This window comes from Acartia tonsa, chromosome 10, assembly GCF_053477335.1.
Source record: "Acartia tonsa isolate MP-2025a chromosome 10, ASM5347733v1, whole genome shotgun sequence".
Lineage (NCBI taxonomy): Eukaryota > Metazoa > Arthropoda > Copepoda > Calanoida > Acartiidae > Acartia > Acartia tonsa.
Window position 1 is genome coordinate 43,960,928 of NC_137269.1, and position 21,235 is coordinate 43,982,162.

At 33.6% G+C, this 21,235-nt stretch overlaps 1 protein-coding gene across 1 annotated transcript; it reads left to right on the forward strand.

The window, feature by feature from the left end:
- Positions 1-13,860: 13,860 nt before the first annotated feature.
- LOC145330112 (vitellogenin-like) lies at positions 13,861-21,020 on the forward strand. The gene is made up of 5 exons (XM_080174701.1): positions 13,861-13,934; positions 14,837-14,895; positions 15,330-15,437; positions 15,573-20,146; positions 20,277-21,020. The coding sequence occupies exons 1-5, from the start codon at positions 13,901-13,903 to the stop codon at positions 20,905-20,907; spliced, it is 5,406 nt and encodes a 1,801-aa protein (XP_080030827.1). The 5' UTR covers positions 13,861-13,900; the 3' UTR covers positions 20,908-21,020.
- Positions 21,021-21,235: the final 215 nt, after the last annotated feature.

Genomic DNA, 21,235 nt, shown 5'->3' on the forward strand with positions numbered 1-21,235 from the left:
AGTTGTTTAAATATAATTTCCTGTCCAATAACACCTTCTTCTTTGTAACTGCTCTATGATATGCATCATATAAAAATGTTTTAAGTAATAATGCCTCCCCCCCCCCCTCCCTACTTATATAACCTAACCTAACCCGACCCAAAATTTTCAGGTTCCATTGCTCAAAAAGGTACTTCAAGTGAAAGAACCAATATTTTTGTTTTAAAGCATTGCTTTTATAGATGATTTTTTTCTTTACTTCAAACTTAATTTTCGTTTATAACAAGAATTGTAAGGAATAAGACAATGGACGATAACAAAAAAGTACCCAAACTGACCAATGAGCGTGCGTTTTTCAGGGAGGGATGGTAAATTGGGCTCTTTGTGAAACAAGTCCCCAAAGTTTATAAACTATAGTTTCGAAACGTTTCTAATTCTAATTGTAATCTATTAATTTTTGTTTACTGGGGATGTAAATTAATTTATCGGCCATTGTCATATCCCTTTAGGTTCGTGCGATTATAAAACTTCGATATAAGTACCGAAAGCTTCTGGGCCAACAAATAAGATAACATAATCCTATTATATAAAGTAGTAAGCGTTTTTTGTCTGTCTCGAAGGATCTCGCTAACCGCTGGACCGATATTGTTATCCTTTACAGTGAAGCTTCTTATAGGTCCTGGGAAGGTTTTAAACTATTTTTGGAGAGGGTGTGGTTCACTCCCCCCCCCCAAAAAAAAATATGTTTAAAATATTTTGAAACTCAAATTTAAAATGGGATGAAGTCGACTTTACCCCCTCCTACCAGTGCCCTTAGAGGCTTCTAGGGGCGTAGACGCTAGTTATTAAATATTGTGTGTAACTCGCAATCGTGGCTCAACACGTAGCGCATCCGCTCATTGTCTGGGAGGTGATAGGTTTGAATCTCGACCCGACATCGTTAAGACGTTAAAAGTGGTCCTTACTGCTGATATGTCAAGTGTTAATGAACATTTACAATTATAGAGTGTCAGAACTAAATTAGCATGATACTGTATAAGGACATAATTAAATTTATGGGACTTCATTAAAGATATGCTTTGCTTATAACATTGTCCCTTGTTGTCATAGGAATCAGTATTCGAAAAATAAGATGATTAAGATCTTTTAACAATTATAGAGTTGCTACGCTTCCTTAATCGTACCTACTTGTTATAATGTAGTGTGTTTTAAATTGATAGGACAATTCTTAAATGTCTAAATTAACGAAAAAAGCTAACCAGTACTGACGGACAGACTGACCCTGACTATAAAAAGGTTTTCTTTTAAAAAGTTACAATCCATTTTCCAGTATGGCTTTGAAACCGATTAACTGCTGGATTAAGACCGGTTCTCAGCCGAGAGATAAGACAATGGGCTTATTACAATAGTCCCCAAAGTTTTATAATAACTTTTCCTATTCTTTGTCTAAACAACTTTGGGGACTTTTGATTTGAATTTTGATTGGTTGATTCACTAAGGAGAGTGTAACGTTTAAACCACTAATTTTAATATACAATAGGGTAATTTTGTGTTTCATCATTAAGGATCAATTTATCGGCTATACTGAATCATGTTTAGCATCAAATTACAGACATTTTTTCATGAATATTAAAATAAAATCATAAAATTAATACCTTCCAGTTTTGTTTTAATTCCTATATTTTTTACTAGCGGCTACGCCCCTAGAGGCCTCTAGTGGCACTTTATATTTGTTAAAGTCTCTTCTACATTACTTCTTTATTTTATGATAATTTTCTATATATTACGTTGAAGTCTCCCATATATTTTTTAAAACTTCGATTTTTTGTCATTTCTCTTGGAAGGGTGGTTGTACCCTCCCCCAAAATAGTTATAAACCTTCCCAGAAACCATGAGAATCTACCCTGATTAGGAGAACCCGATCGGTTCAGCGGTTAGCAAGATACATACACACAGACACACACACAGACAAACAAACATTCTGTTACTTTAGTGTAAGGATTTTACTTTACACTGAAAGTTGTCTATAATACGATGCAATAATAATGTCAAATCCCGGCCTGGTGATGTAATTTCAATAATCTTATTTGTTTATGATAAGGGTCTGTGCGTCCGTCTGTTCATACACTATGTCGATTTAGAATTGTCCTATCAATTTCAAACTGTAGGTGGTGATTCCTGTGTATTATTTAAGAAGCGTAGCAACTCTATGAACAAGAAGTTTGTACGTCCAATTAAAATATGTGGATTTTTTATTTTTTTTGTATGATTTTAAACCAGTTTTGTTAGTCCCGAGATTCAAAAGGCACGCGTAAACAAAACTGGTTTTAATCTTATGTACATTTTTGTATTCATAGAAAACAGGATATAATGTTTTTTCAGTATGCCCTAGAACCGAAAATATTTTTTCCAGTATGGCTTCAAAACCAATTAAAATCCGCTGAATTAGAACCGGTACTAATCCATACTGAAAACAATCATGTATTCAACTTATTACAGACAATTTTCCACGAGTATAAAAACAAAAAATCATAACATTAAAGTCCGTTTTCTTTACCAGGTCCTTCAACCATTAAGAGCTAACAAAACTGGTTTTAATCTTTTAAATTTTTCAATTTAATATCCGCGGAAAACTGACTATAATATGAGGCGATAAATAATTATTATTTTTTGAATCATATACTGTTTTTAAAAAGTAACAGGATCTATGTGTGTCTCTCTGTCTGTTTAAGGGAGTATACCACCATCCATCCAAGAAAAATCACCCCAAACTCCCCCCCCCCCCCTCAAAAAAAACCACAAAATAACTTACAGTTTGGAACTTGCTAGAGTTTTGAGTAAACGAATGAGATAAAGTTGTAATAAAACTTTGGGTACCAGTGTAATTTATAGTCCAATGACACCTCCCTTCTTTACTGCTCAAAGTTATACATCAAACAAAAACGCATACCAAGCATCAACCAATTTTTACTACTATTATCCAAGTTTGTACTCTAAACATTACTATATAAACCCTGCCCATTTAGTATATGCGTTAAGTTAATTAAAATAAGTAAATAACAGAATGCTTAACTCATAAAAACGTTTGTGTCCCAATAGTTTAAAAAATCCATAGATAAAGGACGCAATGATTGACTATACGTACAAGTACATGTGATACGATTTATAAACTTTAAAATAAAAACATAGTCTAACCTTTTATATTATTAGAAAGAACTGCATAGTTTCCTTTCAGCTACACTCAATTTGATGTAATGCGTAGATATTATTTAACATTACAATTGCTACAATTTAAATATTCTTAAAAGTAAAGCTTAATTTTTAGAATATAAATTGTTACAAATGCACTATTAAAAGATATAAAATTAACCAAAGAATTTTTCATTAATTATCAAATAAAATAACTATCACTGTAGAATGTACTTTGCACATACTTATAACACATAAATGTTTCTCCCAAGCTTAACTTTGGTTTACTGACGATGACGCGACACGGGAACTGTGTTGACCCTACTTATGAGCTGGCACGACACGCACACACACGCACATACCCACACTCACACACACACAAACCATTTATACACAGTTTTGTATGGTAAGGGAAAAGATAATTAAACAAAAATTTTACATAAAATATTTAGGAAGCAAATTCTGTCTTTTGTAGATTATTTAAAATATAAGAACCCAAGCTTATTAGCTAATTAATGAGCGAGGGTGGTTTTCAGGTAGATAATGGACATTAGGTTGTTTATTACACTAGTCCCCACTAGTTTTATTAACGTATTCTTATTCGTTGCCTATCAACTTTGGGGACTTTTATTGAATTTTGAATCCTTAAGTATAGTGTCCAAACGTTTCAACCACTAATGGTAAACTAAATAAGGGGTATTTTTGTTTATCATCAACGGGGATGTTTGTCAATTTATCAGCTATTGTCTTATCCCTTTAGATCCCTGGTGGTTAAAAATTCAATTAACGTACTTTTATGCCAACGAATAAGGCAAAGTGATTATGAAACTATGTACATATTTATTAAATTTATTCAGGGATCTTAAGGGATAAGACAATAAACAAATAGATCTACAATGACGACTAATAAAATTGCCCCTGTTGTACATTGTTTTACTGTAAAAATTATTGGTTGTAGTTTTGTCCAATGTCTTTTCACTCCCTGAGTATTTTTAAGATTTACTGTACAATGTTCCCTCACTCTCTGGGAATAGTAAGAGTTGTCTACAGGGAGGAAATAATGAACGAAAAATGTCGGTCTAAATTCTGTCTATAATATCTAGGAAAGACAAGAAAAAGACAGTATGAATATCTGAGAATTTTTTTGGGGTATAGTCTCTTTCGTGGAAACGCCTCTTAAGGGGCGTTTCGTCGTATTTTAATAGTAGCTTTTCTCCTATTTCTATATTTTCTTTCTGGGACTATACTCAAAATAAATTTTCCATTGTATAGTTTCTCTATAACTTTTGTTAATTTATAAATGTTATAGATCTCAAACTTCGGGTAAGGATTCCTGTAACAAAATAAAACTTTGAAGGCATAGTATTTCTATTATCGTTATTAGATAGTCTTTATGTCCATTTAAAACATGTGATGAAGCTCTTTACATTAAAAAAATAGTATAAACTTAGGTCTGCATATCTGGATTGGGTGTCTAAACTTTTCAACCAATTATTATTATCAAAAGTAACAATTTTTAGTCGCAAAGCTACTCTATAATTCGAAATGTCTGTCCGTCCATCCGTTCGTCCGTCCTTCTGTTACAGGCAAAGTGAGGGAAACGTGATTTTCTCGGCTCCTATGAAGGCTAAAGCCTAAAGGTCATATTTTCAAAAAAAAATTAGTTATGGATATCTAATTAAATTTTCCATCTTTTAAGCAGGTTTTTGGCTATCTTTATATTTTTACATATTTCCTAATATCTTTAATGTTTTTTTGGTCCGATTTTCAAACTTTTTTGAGATTTTCTTTTTTTTTCTGAGCATCTAGTATGTAATTTACTTTGACTGTTGGTATGTAAGTCATCATACAAAATAAAATAAGGTTTTGTTTTTATTTTCTCTAATAAATCTATTCTTGATTTTAAAGAATACTCTTTCTTTTTGTACATATTCCTATCCACGATTTTTGTCCTTTGCTACTTATGGATGTTGTCATCCTTGTTTAAATTACTATTGGAAATGTATACCATATGTAAATTTATGATCCGTTTCTTATCCTTTAAGATTCATAAATATAAGACACATAAAAAAACCTTATTGTTTTAAAGCGAAACCTTCTATAAAAAAAAATAAAGGTAGAAAAGTATGTCTGTATGTAAACAGAATCACTCTTATGGTTTGGATGTTTCTATAATTTTGTCTTTGAATTTAAGTATTTTCACTACAAGAAGAATAAGAGTGGGTTTGAATTTCAGCAGTAACCAAAGTTTCATAATCATTTGTTGGCCTACATTTTTTTTTACTTTTATTTAAAATTGTACACTATATTATCCCTTTAGATCCCCGAGCAAAATAAAAAAAATATTTTGAGGACCAATTATTGAAAAATATTTTATTTCACACCCAAGCAGCCAAGATTAGTTATTATCGCAGCATTCTATAATTAGCTTTTTGCGGATAGTCAAACGATAAATTATAAGATTAATTCCGGTTTTGTTAGTCCTGAATGGCCGAAGGCATGGTTCAATGAAACTGGTATTAATATTAGGATTTTAATTTTACTCTTCATAGAAAATGTCTATATTTTGATATGATACATGATTTTGCAGTATGGTTGGGGAATGGTTCTAATCCGGCAGATATTAATTGATTTTGTAGCCATACTGGAATAGTTATTTCTTTCATCGTATTATAAACCGCTTTTCATGGATATAGAATGTACAATTATGAGATTAAAACCATTTTTTTTAGTCCCGAGGTGCCGAAGGCACAGGCTAAAAAAATGGTTTTAATCTTATGATTGTACATTTCTATATTCGTAGAAAGCGGTTTATAATATGATGCTAGACATATTTTTTTCGTATTGATGAGAACCGGTTCCTGTCCACCAGATTGGAATGAATACGAGAAAATCAAATAAAATCAGGACTGAATGATGAGAGGCAGAAAAGAGAATCATAGAGTAGCTTTGCTTTTTATTCTTTCTTGGTTAGTATTTTTTTCCAGAGGGAGAGCGGAGACAATTGGCTGTTTATTTCAATAGTCCCCAAAGTTTTACAATAACGTTTTCTTATTCGTTGGCTTTGGGGAGTTTTACTGTATTTTGAGTTGTTTATTAACCCATTAGTGACGAATCGGGTATTAAAACCTGGTTCCAGAAAATGTTTTAAAAAACCGGTCTCCAGTCTTCAAATTGCATCATTCTCAGTATGAATCCCCCCTCTACTACCCTGGTTTTCATTTCCCCCTGAAGCAGGCAGTTTTGCTTACTTCCGTTTGCCGGTATAGCTAAACAAAATTTGAAAACCATGAAAATATTGGTGAATTCAAAATACCCCTTCTAACTTTTTTGTTTTTATAGTAAAGTTGCTGATTTTTTTTTGAGAAATCTAATGTTTATTGACAAGTACATCTATTTGTGAATTCGTTTTATTCAAATTATTATTTCTTATATGATTTTTTTATCGTTATTTTATGCCCTATTATGACCCGGTTCGGCATGGCCATAAATACCCGGCAGTTTTAAAACCCAGCTCAGCTTTGGTTTTATTACCCGGTTTTAACTTTTAAACCATTAAATATTTGTTTATGATTTATTATTCTTGAGCCACCCTAATAAGTATACCCTAGTAATCTTTTTTGTAGTGTGTGTGTTTTAAAACTTCCAGAAACGGGTTTTTTAAAACCGAAAACGGCGGCACCTATAGCCGAAACACTAAATTGGATATAAATCACTTCGTATATTTCTTGTAGCTCTATAGATTACATGAGGTTGTGTAGTTTTCAATTACGGATCATATCAAAGTTCTAAAAAGTGTTCATCTCACTTTGGGCGTTCAAAAATTATATTTTTTATTTTTTTGTCGAAATAACTGGGTATTTAAAAAAAAAACGGGTTTTAATGCTGGCAGAAACCGCCCAAAACGGGTCAAAATGCCCGTTGTGCATTTATGGCCATGCCGAACTGGTTTTTTTTGCAACTTTCCTGTGCACGGCACTAGAGCAAAACAAAAAAATTGGAATTCCGTTTTGACCATTATAAAGCTTCCCTGAGATTTTCAGCTTGATCGGCCCATAAAAGTGGCGCTCGGCTCTAATGGGTTAAGTTGAGTTTATAAACTTTTCAACCCTTAATTTTAATCTACAGAAGGGGTAATTTTGCGTGTCATATTTAGGGATGTGCATCAATTTATCAACCATTGTCTTATCTCTTTAGATCCCTGATTTGTTTCATAATTTTATTTGTTATCCTTGCTTATGTGTTGTAACTTATAATATAGTCTAATGTTAAACTTATTCTTTGAGGGATAGGACAATGGCTGATTGATTATTATACATTTTTACATAAAAATTAAATGGTTTGGCAAGGATAATTAATATTCCATCGTCCCTCTCCAAAATCCAAATGTTAATTAAATCTACAGACCTTTGAATCTAACTAATTAAGCTAGGTAAATGAAATTTAAAGTTGAAATCTATTTTTTTCCGTTTTAAAGAATAATAAGATAATTTCTCTAATTTAAATGAAAACAATCATTTTTTAATCTTTTGTCCTAATCCCCATATAAAAGTAACAGGATGTCTGCCTGTGTCCCTGTATGTCTTTATGTCTGTCTGCATTGAAAAACTTTGCCAAAAGCTGAACAGATATTGTTTTCCTGTATGGATCTTTAATTGTATCTTCTCATTGGTCCTAGGTAGGTTTATTACTATTTTATAAGGGTACCACACTCCTCAAAATATAAATAGTTCCTAGAAAAATTTTATCCCCCCTCCCTAATTTTTTTTACTTTTTTTCTCTTAAAACTAATTCAGAGAAGGTCATTTTACCCTTTTTTCTGACTTCAAATTCATCTAGTGGCCTCTAGGGTAAGCCAAATAAGCAATAAATGTGATTGATTGATTGTAAGTAATTTGTGAAAAAATAGCATGATCAGGTATATAAGCCAAATAAGCAATAATTTTCATTGATTACTTATAAGTAATTTATAAAAAAAATTGCATGATTTAGTATATAAGCCAAATAAGCAATAATTTTCATTGATTGCTTATTATTAATTTATCAAAAAATTGCATGATTTGGTTTATAAGCCAAATAAGCAAATATTTTCATTGGTTGCTTCTAAGTAATTTATAAAAAAATTACATGATTTGGTATATAAGCCAAATTAGCAGTTTTGTAATTGATTGCTTATATCTAGTTTATAAAAAAATAGCATGATTTGGTATATATTCCAAATAAGCATTTATTGTAGTTGTTTGCTTATTAGTAATTTATGAAAAAAATAGCATGATTTGGTATATAAGCCAAATAAGCAATAAATGTGATTGATTACTTATAAGTAATTTATCAAAAAATAGCATGATTTGGTATATAAGCCAAATAAGCAATAATTTTCATTGATTACTTATAAGTAATTTATCAAAAAATAGCATGATTTGGTATATAAGCCAAATATGCAAAACTTTAGATTAAATAAAAACCATTCTATTTCCAATTTGTAGACCAACAATGCCCATGGAACATTGATCTGTAAATTACATTTATACCCAAGGTGTATATTTGACTGTATTTACACAGGTACCCAAAGTTTCAATACCATCCTTGCTCAATGGTTAGCTGACAAACTTTGGGTACTTTCATTGCATTTGGTTTGTTCCAAACAAGTAGTGCCCAATATTCAATTAATTTAATTAATAATTTTAATCTACAACAGAGGTGATTTTATTTTCAGAATGGCTTCAAAAATGAATTATATCTGCTAGAAGTCATACTGGAAAATCATGTATCATATTATGTTCTAGACAATTTTATACAAATATCAATGCCATATTTGTTAGCCCCTAAATGTTAACAAAACCAGAATTAATCTTATGATTTTTCACTTTACTATCTGTGGAATGCTGTCTATAATATGATGCAATAACATTGGAGATGTAATTCCAATAAACATTCATTGTCTTATCCCAATAAAAAATGTAAAAATTGGTAGTTTCACTCAGGATATTTTGTTGAGCTCTAAAACCTTCCCGTTCCCCTTAATGATAAAATGTATGGAGAAAATCAATTTAATTATGGTAGGGGTTAATTTATTATTTGTTTGTTTATTATCAGATGAGTAGAATAATTATTATATTCAAACCAATTTTATGAAAAAAGTTGAAAGATGTTTGAATTGACTTACAGACTTTCTGGTCAAGATTACAGAGTAGCTATGTTTCTAAGTAATATCTTCTGGTAATATTAAATATATAGTTGATATTCAACTGTAAAGAGTTATTAAACAAGTGGTGATTGCTGGAACTTGGACAAAGTAGCTTTAGACAAAGTAGCCTCTGGACAAAGTAGCCTCTAGGACAAAGCAGAGTGGGGCAATTACTTACGAAAATTAGCCTCCTAAGGAAAATAGCCTCCTACGTAAAGTAGCCTCCACTGTTAATAAAGGTCATGGCTACAGCACTTGGACCACTGGCCTGCCTAGCCATGGGTGCTTATCCTCTAGCATATAACCTAACCTAACCTAACAAATGTATGGAATAAAAAAATATAAAATTAGAAATTAATGTACATTAAACATTCATACATAGGTTAGGTTAGGTTATAGGCTAGGGGGCCAATATTAATCGAGTTTGAAGCCATACTGAAATAGATAATACTCGCATCGTATTATTAACAGTTTCTGCAGATATAAAAATGTAAAGTGTAAGTATATAATCAGTCTTTAATCTCGTAGAAAAATGGATATAATACAAGGCTATATACATTTCTTTCTATGGCTGAGATCCGGTTCTAATCAAACAGATTAAAGAAATTACTAAACTATCAAAGAAATTTAGAAAAGCACAGCTTTTATAAAATTACGCTTGGTCTGTATGTCCGTCCGGAATGGTAAATTATTTTCTTTAATTTAGGCATATTAGAATTTAAAACTTTGCATGATGATTTCTATTACAGTTGGGTACGATTTATATAGTAAGCGTTACCAGAATGTCAGTACGTCCAGTTAAAACATATTCTAGTTCTCTATATTCTTATTTTTCTACAATTAGAGTGTTGGTTTATGGATATTGTCATCCTTGTCTGGGCTAGCAATCGAGCCTTCAAACATAAAAAATACACACTATGAACTAATACTAATATAAGAAGTGTCGTTGTTCAAAAAGGAAAGGGTGAGGGAAAAGAATAAAATCATTTCTAGACTAATCTAACAATCAAATAGAATAAAATGAAGAACTTAGTAGAGAAAAGTGGTTAATGAGATCATAGCCAACATATAAAAAAAACATCCTTGCTTTGTAGCATTTTTTTAGCTATTTTTATATTTTCCCCCATATCTTTGGTCTTTATGGTCCAATTTTCGAAATTTTTGTAGTTAGGAATATCATAATTAAATTATGTAATCCATTCCACAAATATTAGTACTTATAAGAAAACAATTAACCCTTAACGGCGGGGGGGGGGGGGGCGTTGAACAACTGTAAGGGGTTAAAATTATTGCTTCTTTAGCTTATATACCAAATCATGCTATTTTATGATAAATTACTTATAAGCAATCAATGAAAACTTTTGTCTATTTGACTCATATACCAAATCTTGCTTTTTTTAGTAGTGAAGCTACTCCATGGGTCTAAATGTCCGTCAGTCCGTCTGTCCGTCCGCCCCTCCATCTGTCCATCTAAGACAGAAAAAGGGAAACATGATTTTTTTAGTTCCTATAAAAGATGGAGAGCTGAGATTTTAAGGGATGAATTATGTTCTCAGTCTTCATATTTTCACCTAGTTTTATTAGGATTTGTCAGTTGGTTAAGGTGCTAGATTGATTCCTACATTTTAAAGTTTTCATGATTTTCTCAACTCCTATTCAACATAGACGGCTGAAATTTTCAGGGATTGAATCATTTTATATTCTGCATACTTTTATCAAGTTTTGATGAGATTTGCTTATTGGTTGGGTTGCTAACTTGATTCCTAGATTGGTAGATTGCTTATATATTTGATATATTACTTATAAGCAATCAACTACAAAAAATGCTCTTTTGGCTTATATACCATATCATGCAATTTTTTGATAAATTACTTTTAAGTAATCAATGAAAATGATTGCTTATTTGGCTTACATACCAAATCATGCTATTTTTTCATAAATTACTCATAAGCAATCAATCACAATAAATACTTATTTGACTTATATACCAAATCATGCAATTATTTGATAGATTACTTATAAGCAATCAATCACAATAAATGCTTATTTGGCTTGTATACTTAATCATACAATTTTTTGATAAATTACTTACAAGCAATCAATGAAAATGATTGCTTATTTGGCTTATATACCAAATCATGCAATTTTTTGATAAATTACTTATAAGTAATCAATCACAATAAATGCTTATTTGGCTTATATACCAAATCATGCAATTTATTGATAGATTACTTATAAGCAATCAATCACAATAAATGCTTATTTGGCTTATATACCAAATCATGCAATTTTTTGATATATTACATATAATCAATCAATCACATTTATTGCTTATTTGGCTTATATACCTAATCATGCAATTTTTTGATAAATTACTTAAAAGCAATCAATGAAAATGATTGCTTATTTGGCTTATATACCAAATCATGCTATTTTTTCATAAATTACTTATAAGCAATCAATCAAAATGATTGCTTATTTGGCTTGTATACCAAATCATGCTATTTTTTCATAAATTACTTACAAGCATTCAATCACAATAAATGCTTATTTTGCTTATATACAAAATCATCTAATTTTTTGATAAATTACTTATAAGTAATCAATCACAATAAATGCTTATTTGGCTTATATACCAAATCATGCAATTTATTGATAGATTACTTATAAGCAATCAATCACAATAAATGCTTATTTGGCTTATATACCAAATCATACAATTTTTTCATAAATTACTTATAAGCAATCAATGAAAATGATTGCTTATTTGGCTTATATACCAAATCATGCTATTTTTTCATAAATTACTTATAAGCAATCAATGAAAATGATTGCTTATTTGGCTTATATACCAAATCATGCTATTTTTTCATAAATTACTTACAAGCAGTCAATCACAATAAATGCTTATTTTGCTTATATACAAAATTAATTAATCACAATAAATGCTTATTTGGCTTGAATACCAAATCATGCAATTTATTGATAGATTACTTATAAGCAATCAATCACAATAAATCTTTATTTGGCTTGTATACCAAATCATGCAATTTTTTGATAGATTACTTATAAGCAATCAATCACATTTAGTGCTTATTTGGCTTATATACCTAATCATGCAATTTTTTGAAAAATTACTTACAAGCAATCAATTACAATAAATGCTTATTTGGCTTAAATACCAATTCATGCTATTTTTTCATAAATCACTTACAAGCAATCAATCACAATAAATGCTTATTTGGCTTATATACCAAATCATACAATTTTTTGATATATTACTTATAAGCAATCAATGAAAATGCAAATTACTTATAAGTAATCAATCACAATAAATGCTTATTTGGCTTATATACCAAATCATGCAATTTTTTGATAGATTACTTATAAGCAATCAATCACAATAAATGCTTATTTGGCTTATATACCAAATCATCCAATTTGTTAATAAATTACTTACAAGCAATCAATCACAATAAATGCTTATTTGGCTTATATGCCAAATCATGCAATTTTTGGATAAATTACTTATAAGCAATCAATCACATTTGTTGCTTATTTGGCTTATATCAGCCAAATCTTCTCTTTTTTTCATAAACTGCTTACAGGAAGAAAGGGATTAATTATTACTCCTCCTTCTTTTTCTTCACTTCAACTTATATAAGTAACTTTTACTGTAAATGACTGAGTATTTATTTACTCCACCCTCTTTTATCTCACAAGTAAGACCAAATTGTTGTAGAATGCTGATATAAGTAAGCAATTAGTATTCTTTATGGCTTATCAGTAATTTACCACAAAAATGGCACAATGGCACATTTAAGTAAGCAAAAAAAAATGTTAATTGCTTACTTACACGTTTTGAGATTACTAGGGTAGGTGCTTTTTTTACATAATTAAATTACCCCCCCCAAAAATTTTACCCCCGGGGTAAATTAGTTTGGGGGGGGTAATTACCCCCCCCAACAGATTTGGGGGGAGTATTTACCCCCCCCAACAGACTTTAGGGGGGGTAATTACCCCCCCCAATCAAATTTTACCCCCGGGGTAAAAATTTTGGGGGGGGTAAAAAAAAATTTCGGCGCGCTTCGCGCGCCATTTTACCCCCCCCAAACACGAATTACCCCCCCCCCTAAAATTTTTTACCCCCCCCCCAAAAAAAAGCTTGGACGCCCCTGAAGGTATATAACTATTTTTTTTTTGGGAGGGGGGGAGTATCATCACCCTACTAGGAGAAATAACTCCTGGAAAAAATGAACTCCAACAAAAAAAAATTTACTTTTTATTTCAAAACTTAAGTGGAATTTTGGTGTCTATCTCCTTCTCTATCTTACCCTCCCCTAGAGGCCTCTAGGGGCGTAGAGACTAGTACTTTTCATAAAATAATTAAAGTACTGCAAAATTAGAAAAAAATATTTAAAATTGCAGATGCACACATGCAACTAAAAAAAATGTGCTGATTCAGGGCTATCTTTGTTCTAGCTGAGTATAAATAGTGTCTGTCCTGTTTATTCTTCAGTCAGTCTCAGTTGGATTAGACTCAAGATGAGAAGCTCCTCCATTCTCATCCTCCTTATTGGTAACTATTTTATATTCATTTAATACAATATTTTTCACTTTAAAGGAAGCCTGCAAGAAACTGCTGAAAGACTGCCACAAGAAGACCCACTACCCCGAATTTAAAGCCTTCAGATATTAAAATGCTTATTACTTTTTTGTTATTGATTCTGAAGGCTTCAAATTTAAGGTATTGGGTCTATTTGTGGAAGTCTTTCATCAGTTAGATTTGTGTATTTCTTGCAGGTTTCCTTTAAGTGTAGTAATGTACAAATTTATTTCATGAATTTGATTTATTAATCTTATCAGTATAGAAAACTAATCTAAGGTTTGCAAGAAAATTTTAGGTTTCAGAAATTAAAGTTTAATTGTTTGTATATTTCAAGGCCTTTTTACATTAGGGTATTTTTATTATTTAAGTGCATATATTAAACTTATGAAACAATTTTTATTTATATAACAACTAAATTTTTTTTACATTTTCTAGAAAGTTCTTAAATTACAAATGTATAAAATGAAAACTATAGAGAAAAATATCTTAAATATTTTTTACCTTTTGCGTTAGAAAGGCTATTCCTTATGTTACTATTTTTTAATATATGCACTATTTACTTTGTTGTAAAGGTTTTCAAGTTACAATACGTTTATCCCAGATTCTGAAATTTGCAAGGAGGGAGGGGACATTGTGCTATTCATTAAACTAGTCCCCAAAGTTTTATGATAACGATTTCTTATTCATTGGCCTAACAATTTTGGGGACGCTTATTGAATTTTGATTGATTGGTTCAGAGTTTTCAAAAGTTTGATCCACTAATTATAATTTACAGAAGTGGCAATTTTGTATATCATCGTTGAAGATAAATATCAATATATCGGCCTTTGCCTTATCCCTTTAGATCCCTGGAAAATTGTTATTTTTTTCAGGAGCCGTGGCCTGCGAGCCCTTCTTCCAGACTGGAAGAGAACATGAATTTTACTACAAGGTAAGCTTGTATATTAGTTATAGGTGTGGCTAAGATTGGTTTAATCCACTAGATTTAATCAGTTTTGAAGCGATACTGGAAAGAAATCTGTTTTTTTTTCTGTATGCTGCTTTCCTTTATAAACAAAAGTATCTAATTTTGACAACTATTACTTCTGATGAAAAACTTGATATGTTTTATGGTTTATGTCATATTTGTTTCTCAACTAAATACTTTATCTGTTACACTTTAAGTCCAAAAATAATTTTATATTATTAATTCCTACTTACAAGGAAATGACAACATATGATAATTGAATCTTCTTCCCAATTCATAAACTACAAACTTTTCTCTTTAGTATAAGCTTTAAAATATTATGGGATAGAAGAATGATTTTAAATACTTATAATCAATATATAAAACTTTAAAATTATTAAAACTATTTATGATTTTAGGGTAAGATGATGACTGGAATTCCTGAACTGGATGCCCAGTACTCTGGACTTACCATGGAAGGAAAGGTTATCCTTCAGTCCCTTGGAACTCAACAATACAGACTTGCTGTAAGTACCTCTCATAACTATTTTTTACCACAGACTTTTATTCTTTATTCACAAAATTAAAAATTTTAATACAACATAAATTAATTTTTCTTGATTTTCATATATTTGAAATTCTATCATTACATATATATTCAGATGAAGGATGTTAAGTACAGCAAATTCAATGAACGACTTTCTGAGGATAAATCTCTTAACTGGAGAGAACTTCGCACCCCTGAGGCTGCTGAAGTTCCCTCTGAGTACCAGACCTACTTGGAATACCCCATTGAGTTCACCATGGAAGATGGTGAAATCAGGAGTCTCAAGGTCTCCCATGAGGAACCTGTCTGGGCCACCAACCTGAAGAAGTCCCTGGTCTCTTTGATCAAGGTTCAACTTCCCTCCCAGCATGACATCAAGAGCAACACTGTCAGAGGATCCACCACCTTCCCCAGAGTTTGGGAAGTCATGGAGCAAGGTCTTGATGGCAAGTGTGAGAACATTTATCAAGCCCTTGAAATCCCTGAAGCTGAGCTTCCTGAGCTTGTTGAGGCTAAGTACATTGACAGAGAAAGATGCCAAAACAGAAAGATCTTCCAGGTTGTTAAGACCAGAAATGTCAATAAGTGCTCTGAGAGAACTGCCTACCAAGTTAACCAACCTGGTAAAATGCTGTGCCCTACTGGCAACTGTGACAACATGTGGCAGAGAACTTCTTTGACTAGATACTTTGCCTGTGGTACCTCTGAACAAGATATGGAACTGGAAGTTATTATCAATGAGGCTGAACTTCATCAAAACCTGAGAGCTTACAACACTGAAAATGTTGTCTCTGGTATTAAGCAGATCCTGAAGGTTGAAGAGGTCAGAAGTGAACTTACTACTCTGCCTCAGATCCCTACTCCCAGAACTGTTGAAGGCTTGTTCTATGAATACCCTCTGCCCCATGGTGAAAGATCTGAAAGCTTTAGAGATCAACAACAAAAGTTGAGAGAAATGCCTGTTACCTCTGACTTCCTCTCTGCTCTTGGCAACAAGGAAGAACACTCCATTCTTTCTAAGCTTTCTCCCTCTACTCTGAAGCAAAGAATTGTCCAACAACTTGAAAAGTTGACTGAAGATTTGGAAGAAGTTGAGCAATTTGGCAAGAAGCAAGTTTCTGCTAATGTTATGGCTATTTCCAAGGTTTTCTCTCTTTTGGGAACTGAAGATATGAAGTCTCTGTATGAACAGGTCAAGCAACAAAGATCCAATGAGCAACAAAGAGAGCTGATGATCCAACTTCTCCAAGAAATCACTGTTGTCTCTGGAACAAGCCCTGCTATTGTCTTTGCCAAGCATCTGATTGAATCTGGAGAGATGGGAGTTTTCAGAACTGCTATGACTATTTCTATGCTGCCCCATTACATCAGAACCCCTACCATTGAGCTGATCAATGAAATCTTTGAACTAATCAAGTCTCCTGCTGTCCAAGAACATGAATCTGTCAAGATGAATGCCATGCTTGCCTTTGGAACTATTGTCAACAGAGCTTGCCTTGACAGTCACAGAGAACAGAGATTCCCTGTCTTTGTTTATGGTGAATTCTGCAGCTCCAGAAACACTGAAATCACCAACAAGTACATTCCCTACTTGGTTAATCAGCTTGAATCTGCCAGAAACCAGGGTGAAAAGGCTGCTGCTATCCTTGCTCTTGGAAATCTTGGCCATGAATCTGCTCTGCAAATTCTGATGCCTTATATTGAAGGTAGAGATCAAGTTACTCCATTTGAACAAAGAATGGCTATCTATTCTCTTCACAACTTTGGTGAAGATCGCAGACATGAAGTCATTAAGGTCTACTCTTCTCTTGTTTTCAATCCATCTGAGGAAAGAAATACCAGAATTGCTGCTCTCTCTATGATGCTGAACCTTGAACCCTCTACAGTCTTCTTCCAAAAGCTTGCCACCTCTACCTGGTTTGAGAAAGACACTGAATTCCACAAGTTTGTCTATGCTACTCTGAAGAGCCTCAGTGAAATTGAGGAGTCTCAGCAGCCCAATGCTCATACTCCCCTTTACAGAAACTCCCACAAGGCTAGACAAGTCATCAGTATGACCAAGGCTGTCCCTACTGGATTCTCCTATGCACTGAACCACTTTGGAGCTGAATGGCTGAAGAATCTTGAGGTTGGATATCATGTCCATTATGCTCACACTGTTTCCCAAAGACTGCAACACTTCTATGGTAAGATTGAATACTTCTTGCAACAACTTAAGTTTACCCCCATTGAATTCTGCTCTTACATGACTGGTATGGATATCTCCAAGGAGATCAGCAAGGTTTTCAGTTCTGAGGAAAAGAAGTCCAGCCAGGAGTGGGAGGAGATCATCTCCAAGCTGTCTCTGAAGAGCCAAATCAAGGATGAAACTCCCTTCCATGCTGGTGTCTGGGCTAGAATCTTTGATGATGTCCAAGTTATGTATGGTGTTGAACCTGAACACATCAGATCTGTTACTGAAAAGGTCAAGAAGGCCATTGAAAACCCTAAGAGATACAAGGAAGAGATCTGTGGAAAGACTCCTCTTAACTTTGTCAAGGTCAACAACTGGGCTCCTACTGAAGTTGTCATTCCTTCTGACATGGGCTTCCCCATTATTATTGAGCTGCATATGCCTGGAGTTGTGTCTGTCCAAGGAGAACTTGAAGTTGAATGCTCTGGAGTTATTCCCTCCATCACCCTTGAAATGTCCACCAAGGGATCTTCCTCTCTGACTGGCTATGTTGGTACCATTTGCCCCTTCACTATGGAAGTCATTGCTACTGGTGTTGAAGAACAATTTGATTTCAACTACCCCATGAAGATGACCACCCATTTCAAGAATGGTAAGTTGAATATGGTTTTTGCCCACAATGAGAACACCAAGTCCTCTACTCAAGAAATTGATCTGATTTCCTATGTTGTCAGACCTTTCACCACCATCAAGCCTATTGTATACGTTGATGGCCTTCCCCTTTCTTCCCACAAGAACACCAAGACCATTCATTCTGAGGACAAGCCCAAGTCTTTGACCATGCCCTATGGTGAAACTTTTGGCCTTGACCTGAAGGTTAAGATGAACACTGAAACTAATGCTATTGGTGCCCAGGGACTTATGGATTATGCTTCTCTGTACAACTACAACCCCATTAACATGATCCTTTTCAGCTGGACTAGCAGTGCCATGACCACCAACGGCCTTGCCTCTTGCAGAGACCATGAATTTAAGCTTATCTACAACCCAAGCAGATCTCAAACTTCTGAAGTTGAAATTGATCTTTCCTTTGTTTTGGCCCTGAAGTCCAAGGATAATGAGCCCAAGATTGTTAAGATCACAAGCCAACAGCAACAACAACAGCAACAACAACAACAACAACAACAACAACAACAACAGCAACAACAACAACAGCAGCAACAACAACTGAAAATCCGTACTGTTCAAATGCAAGCCTCTAAGGTTGAACATCAAAAGATCCAAAGAGCTATTGAAAAGCTGCAAATTGAGGAAGGATATGGCTTGAACTGCAACTTGGAAATCACTCTGAGAGGAGGCAAGTCAAAGACTTACACCTATGAACTTAGTGCTGCTCATGGAATTAGACATCTCAGCCAAAAGTGGAACCTTCATCTTGAAACCCCCAACTCCATGGATATCTGTGTTGAAGGCAAGTTTACCATGCCTGAATTCTCCCTTAGAGAGGAGCAATCCTCCAAGGTTGAAATTTTCTACCAGAACACCATTGGATTTGGCAAGACCTGTGAAGAGCACAAGATTGAAGTCAGAGGTACCACTGGTGCTTCAAGAGACCAAGAGAAGAGAAGCAAGTCTTCTGAAGAGTCCAGAAAGTGTGAAAAGTACTCCAGAAAGGTTAGCGAGCTTAGAAATATCCTGAGATCTAAGCAACAACAGGCCCAACAGCAACAACAACAACAGGCTCAACAGCAACAAGGTCAACAACAAGCCCAACAACAACAAATCCAAAAGGTCCAAGGAGAGCTTATCCAAGCCCATGAAAAGAAACAGAGATATTGTGAGGAGAAGCGTGATCTTGAAAGAACTCTGGATGAGGTCAAGTTTGAGATCACTCACACTCCTATGCCCACTTATGTCAGACAGTATGTTAGATACCTGGATCTTGTTGTTAAGGGTGCCCTTGCTCCTTACATGACTGAGTATGAATCTTCCCACATTGGAAACAAGATTGAGGTTGAGCTGAATTTTGACAAGGAATCTCACACTGTTAATATGGTTTTGACTACTGGTGAGGAGGAAATCAAGTATGAGGATATCCGTCTTCCTGAACAGCTCAGAAACATTATCCCAATTGTTGCTTCTTCTACTCCCTCCAAAAAGATCTTCTCTGCCATCAAGGGTGCTGAGATCTACCCTAAGTGCAAGGTTGGTGAGGGTGTTGTTGAATCCTTTGACAAGAAGTCATACCAATACCAACTTGATGACTGTTTCCATGTCCTTTCTGCTGAGACTCAACATGACAATGAATATGCTGTTCTTGCCAAGGAATACAGTGGAAAGAAGGAAATGAAGTTCTTTGTCTCTGGATCTAAGCTTACTGTTGAGCCTTCTGAACAATACACCGAATCTAGAAAGGAGTATGAAATTGAGTTTGATGGTGAAAGAATTGAGCTGGAAAGAAATGAAAAGAAAGAGCTGAGAACTAGAGGCCAAGGGCACTACTGCAAGCTGTGGAGGTAAAATTATTTAATCTACTAGTATTAGATTACCTGTTTAAAGCTAATGCTGAATTAAACTTTTCTATAAGAAAATTATATACTTCAATTTGATGTTAGAATATCTTATATTATACATATTCTTATCTAGATCTGCTGATGACGTCATTGTTGTTGAAACTCCCTACAGCAGAGTTGTGTATGATGGTAAGACTATTGAAATTGAAAACACCAGACTGGCCCATTCTGAACTGAAGGGTCTGTGTGGAAACAACAACCAAGACAAGCGTGATGAGACTGTTACTGCTCAAGGTTGCTCCATCAAGTCTTCTCAAGCTGCTGCTCTTTCCTTTAGAGTCCAATCTAGATCTTGCTCTGCTCTGTCCCAACAGCAACAACAAATCCAACAACAACAACAGCAACAACAGTGCAAGACCATCAGGGCCCAACAACAACAACAGAAGAAGACTGTCAAGCTTGCCCAGATTGCCAAAAAGGAATCTGAAGAATGCTCCCAAATGAAGCATGCTCTTGTCAAGCAAGGAAAGACCATTTGCATCTCTCAAGTTCCTGTTGTTGAGTGTGGAAATGGTTGTGAGGCCAGAAGCAACATTGAAAAGGTTGTTCCTTTCACCTGTCTGCCTGCCAACAGACCTAGAGTTGCCAAGCTTTATGAAGAGAAGGTCAGACGTGGAGAGATCCTTCCTGAACTTAGAAACATGGACAATGCTTTCAGATCTGAGATGAAGGTTCCTTCCTCTTGTGCTCACCCTGGACTTTAAGTAATCACCATCAAGACTATGGACCAATATGAATTTAATTTATTTAAATATTTACTTTTAAATTTGTAATTGTAATTTTATGACTTTTGACCTAAATAAAACTTGAACAATTATCCATGTCTTTTATTGTTTAAAACAGAAGTGGACCATGACTAACAAGTACATTTTCCAATTCCTAGGTTAAAAATATTTTTCTTGAATCATTTTAACCATTTGCAATTTTAGGTTTGGAAAAAAAGTAAAATAAAAAAAAACATCTTGTTACTTTTATAGAATGATATACTAATGAATATACAAATGAATTAACTGTAGAGTAGCTACAAAACTG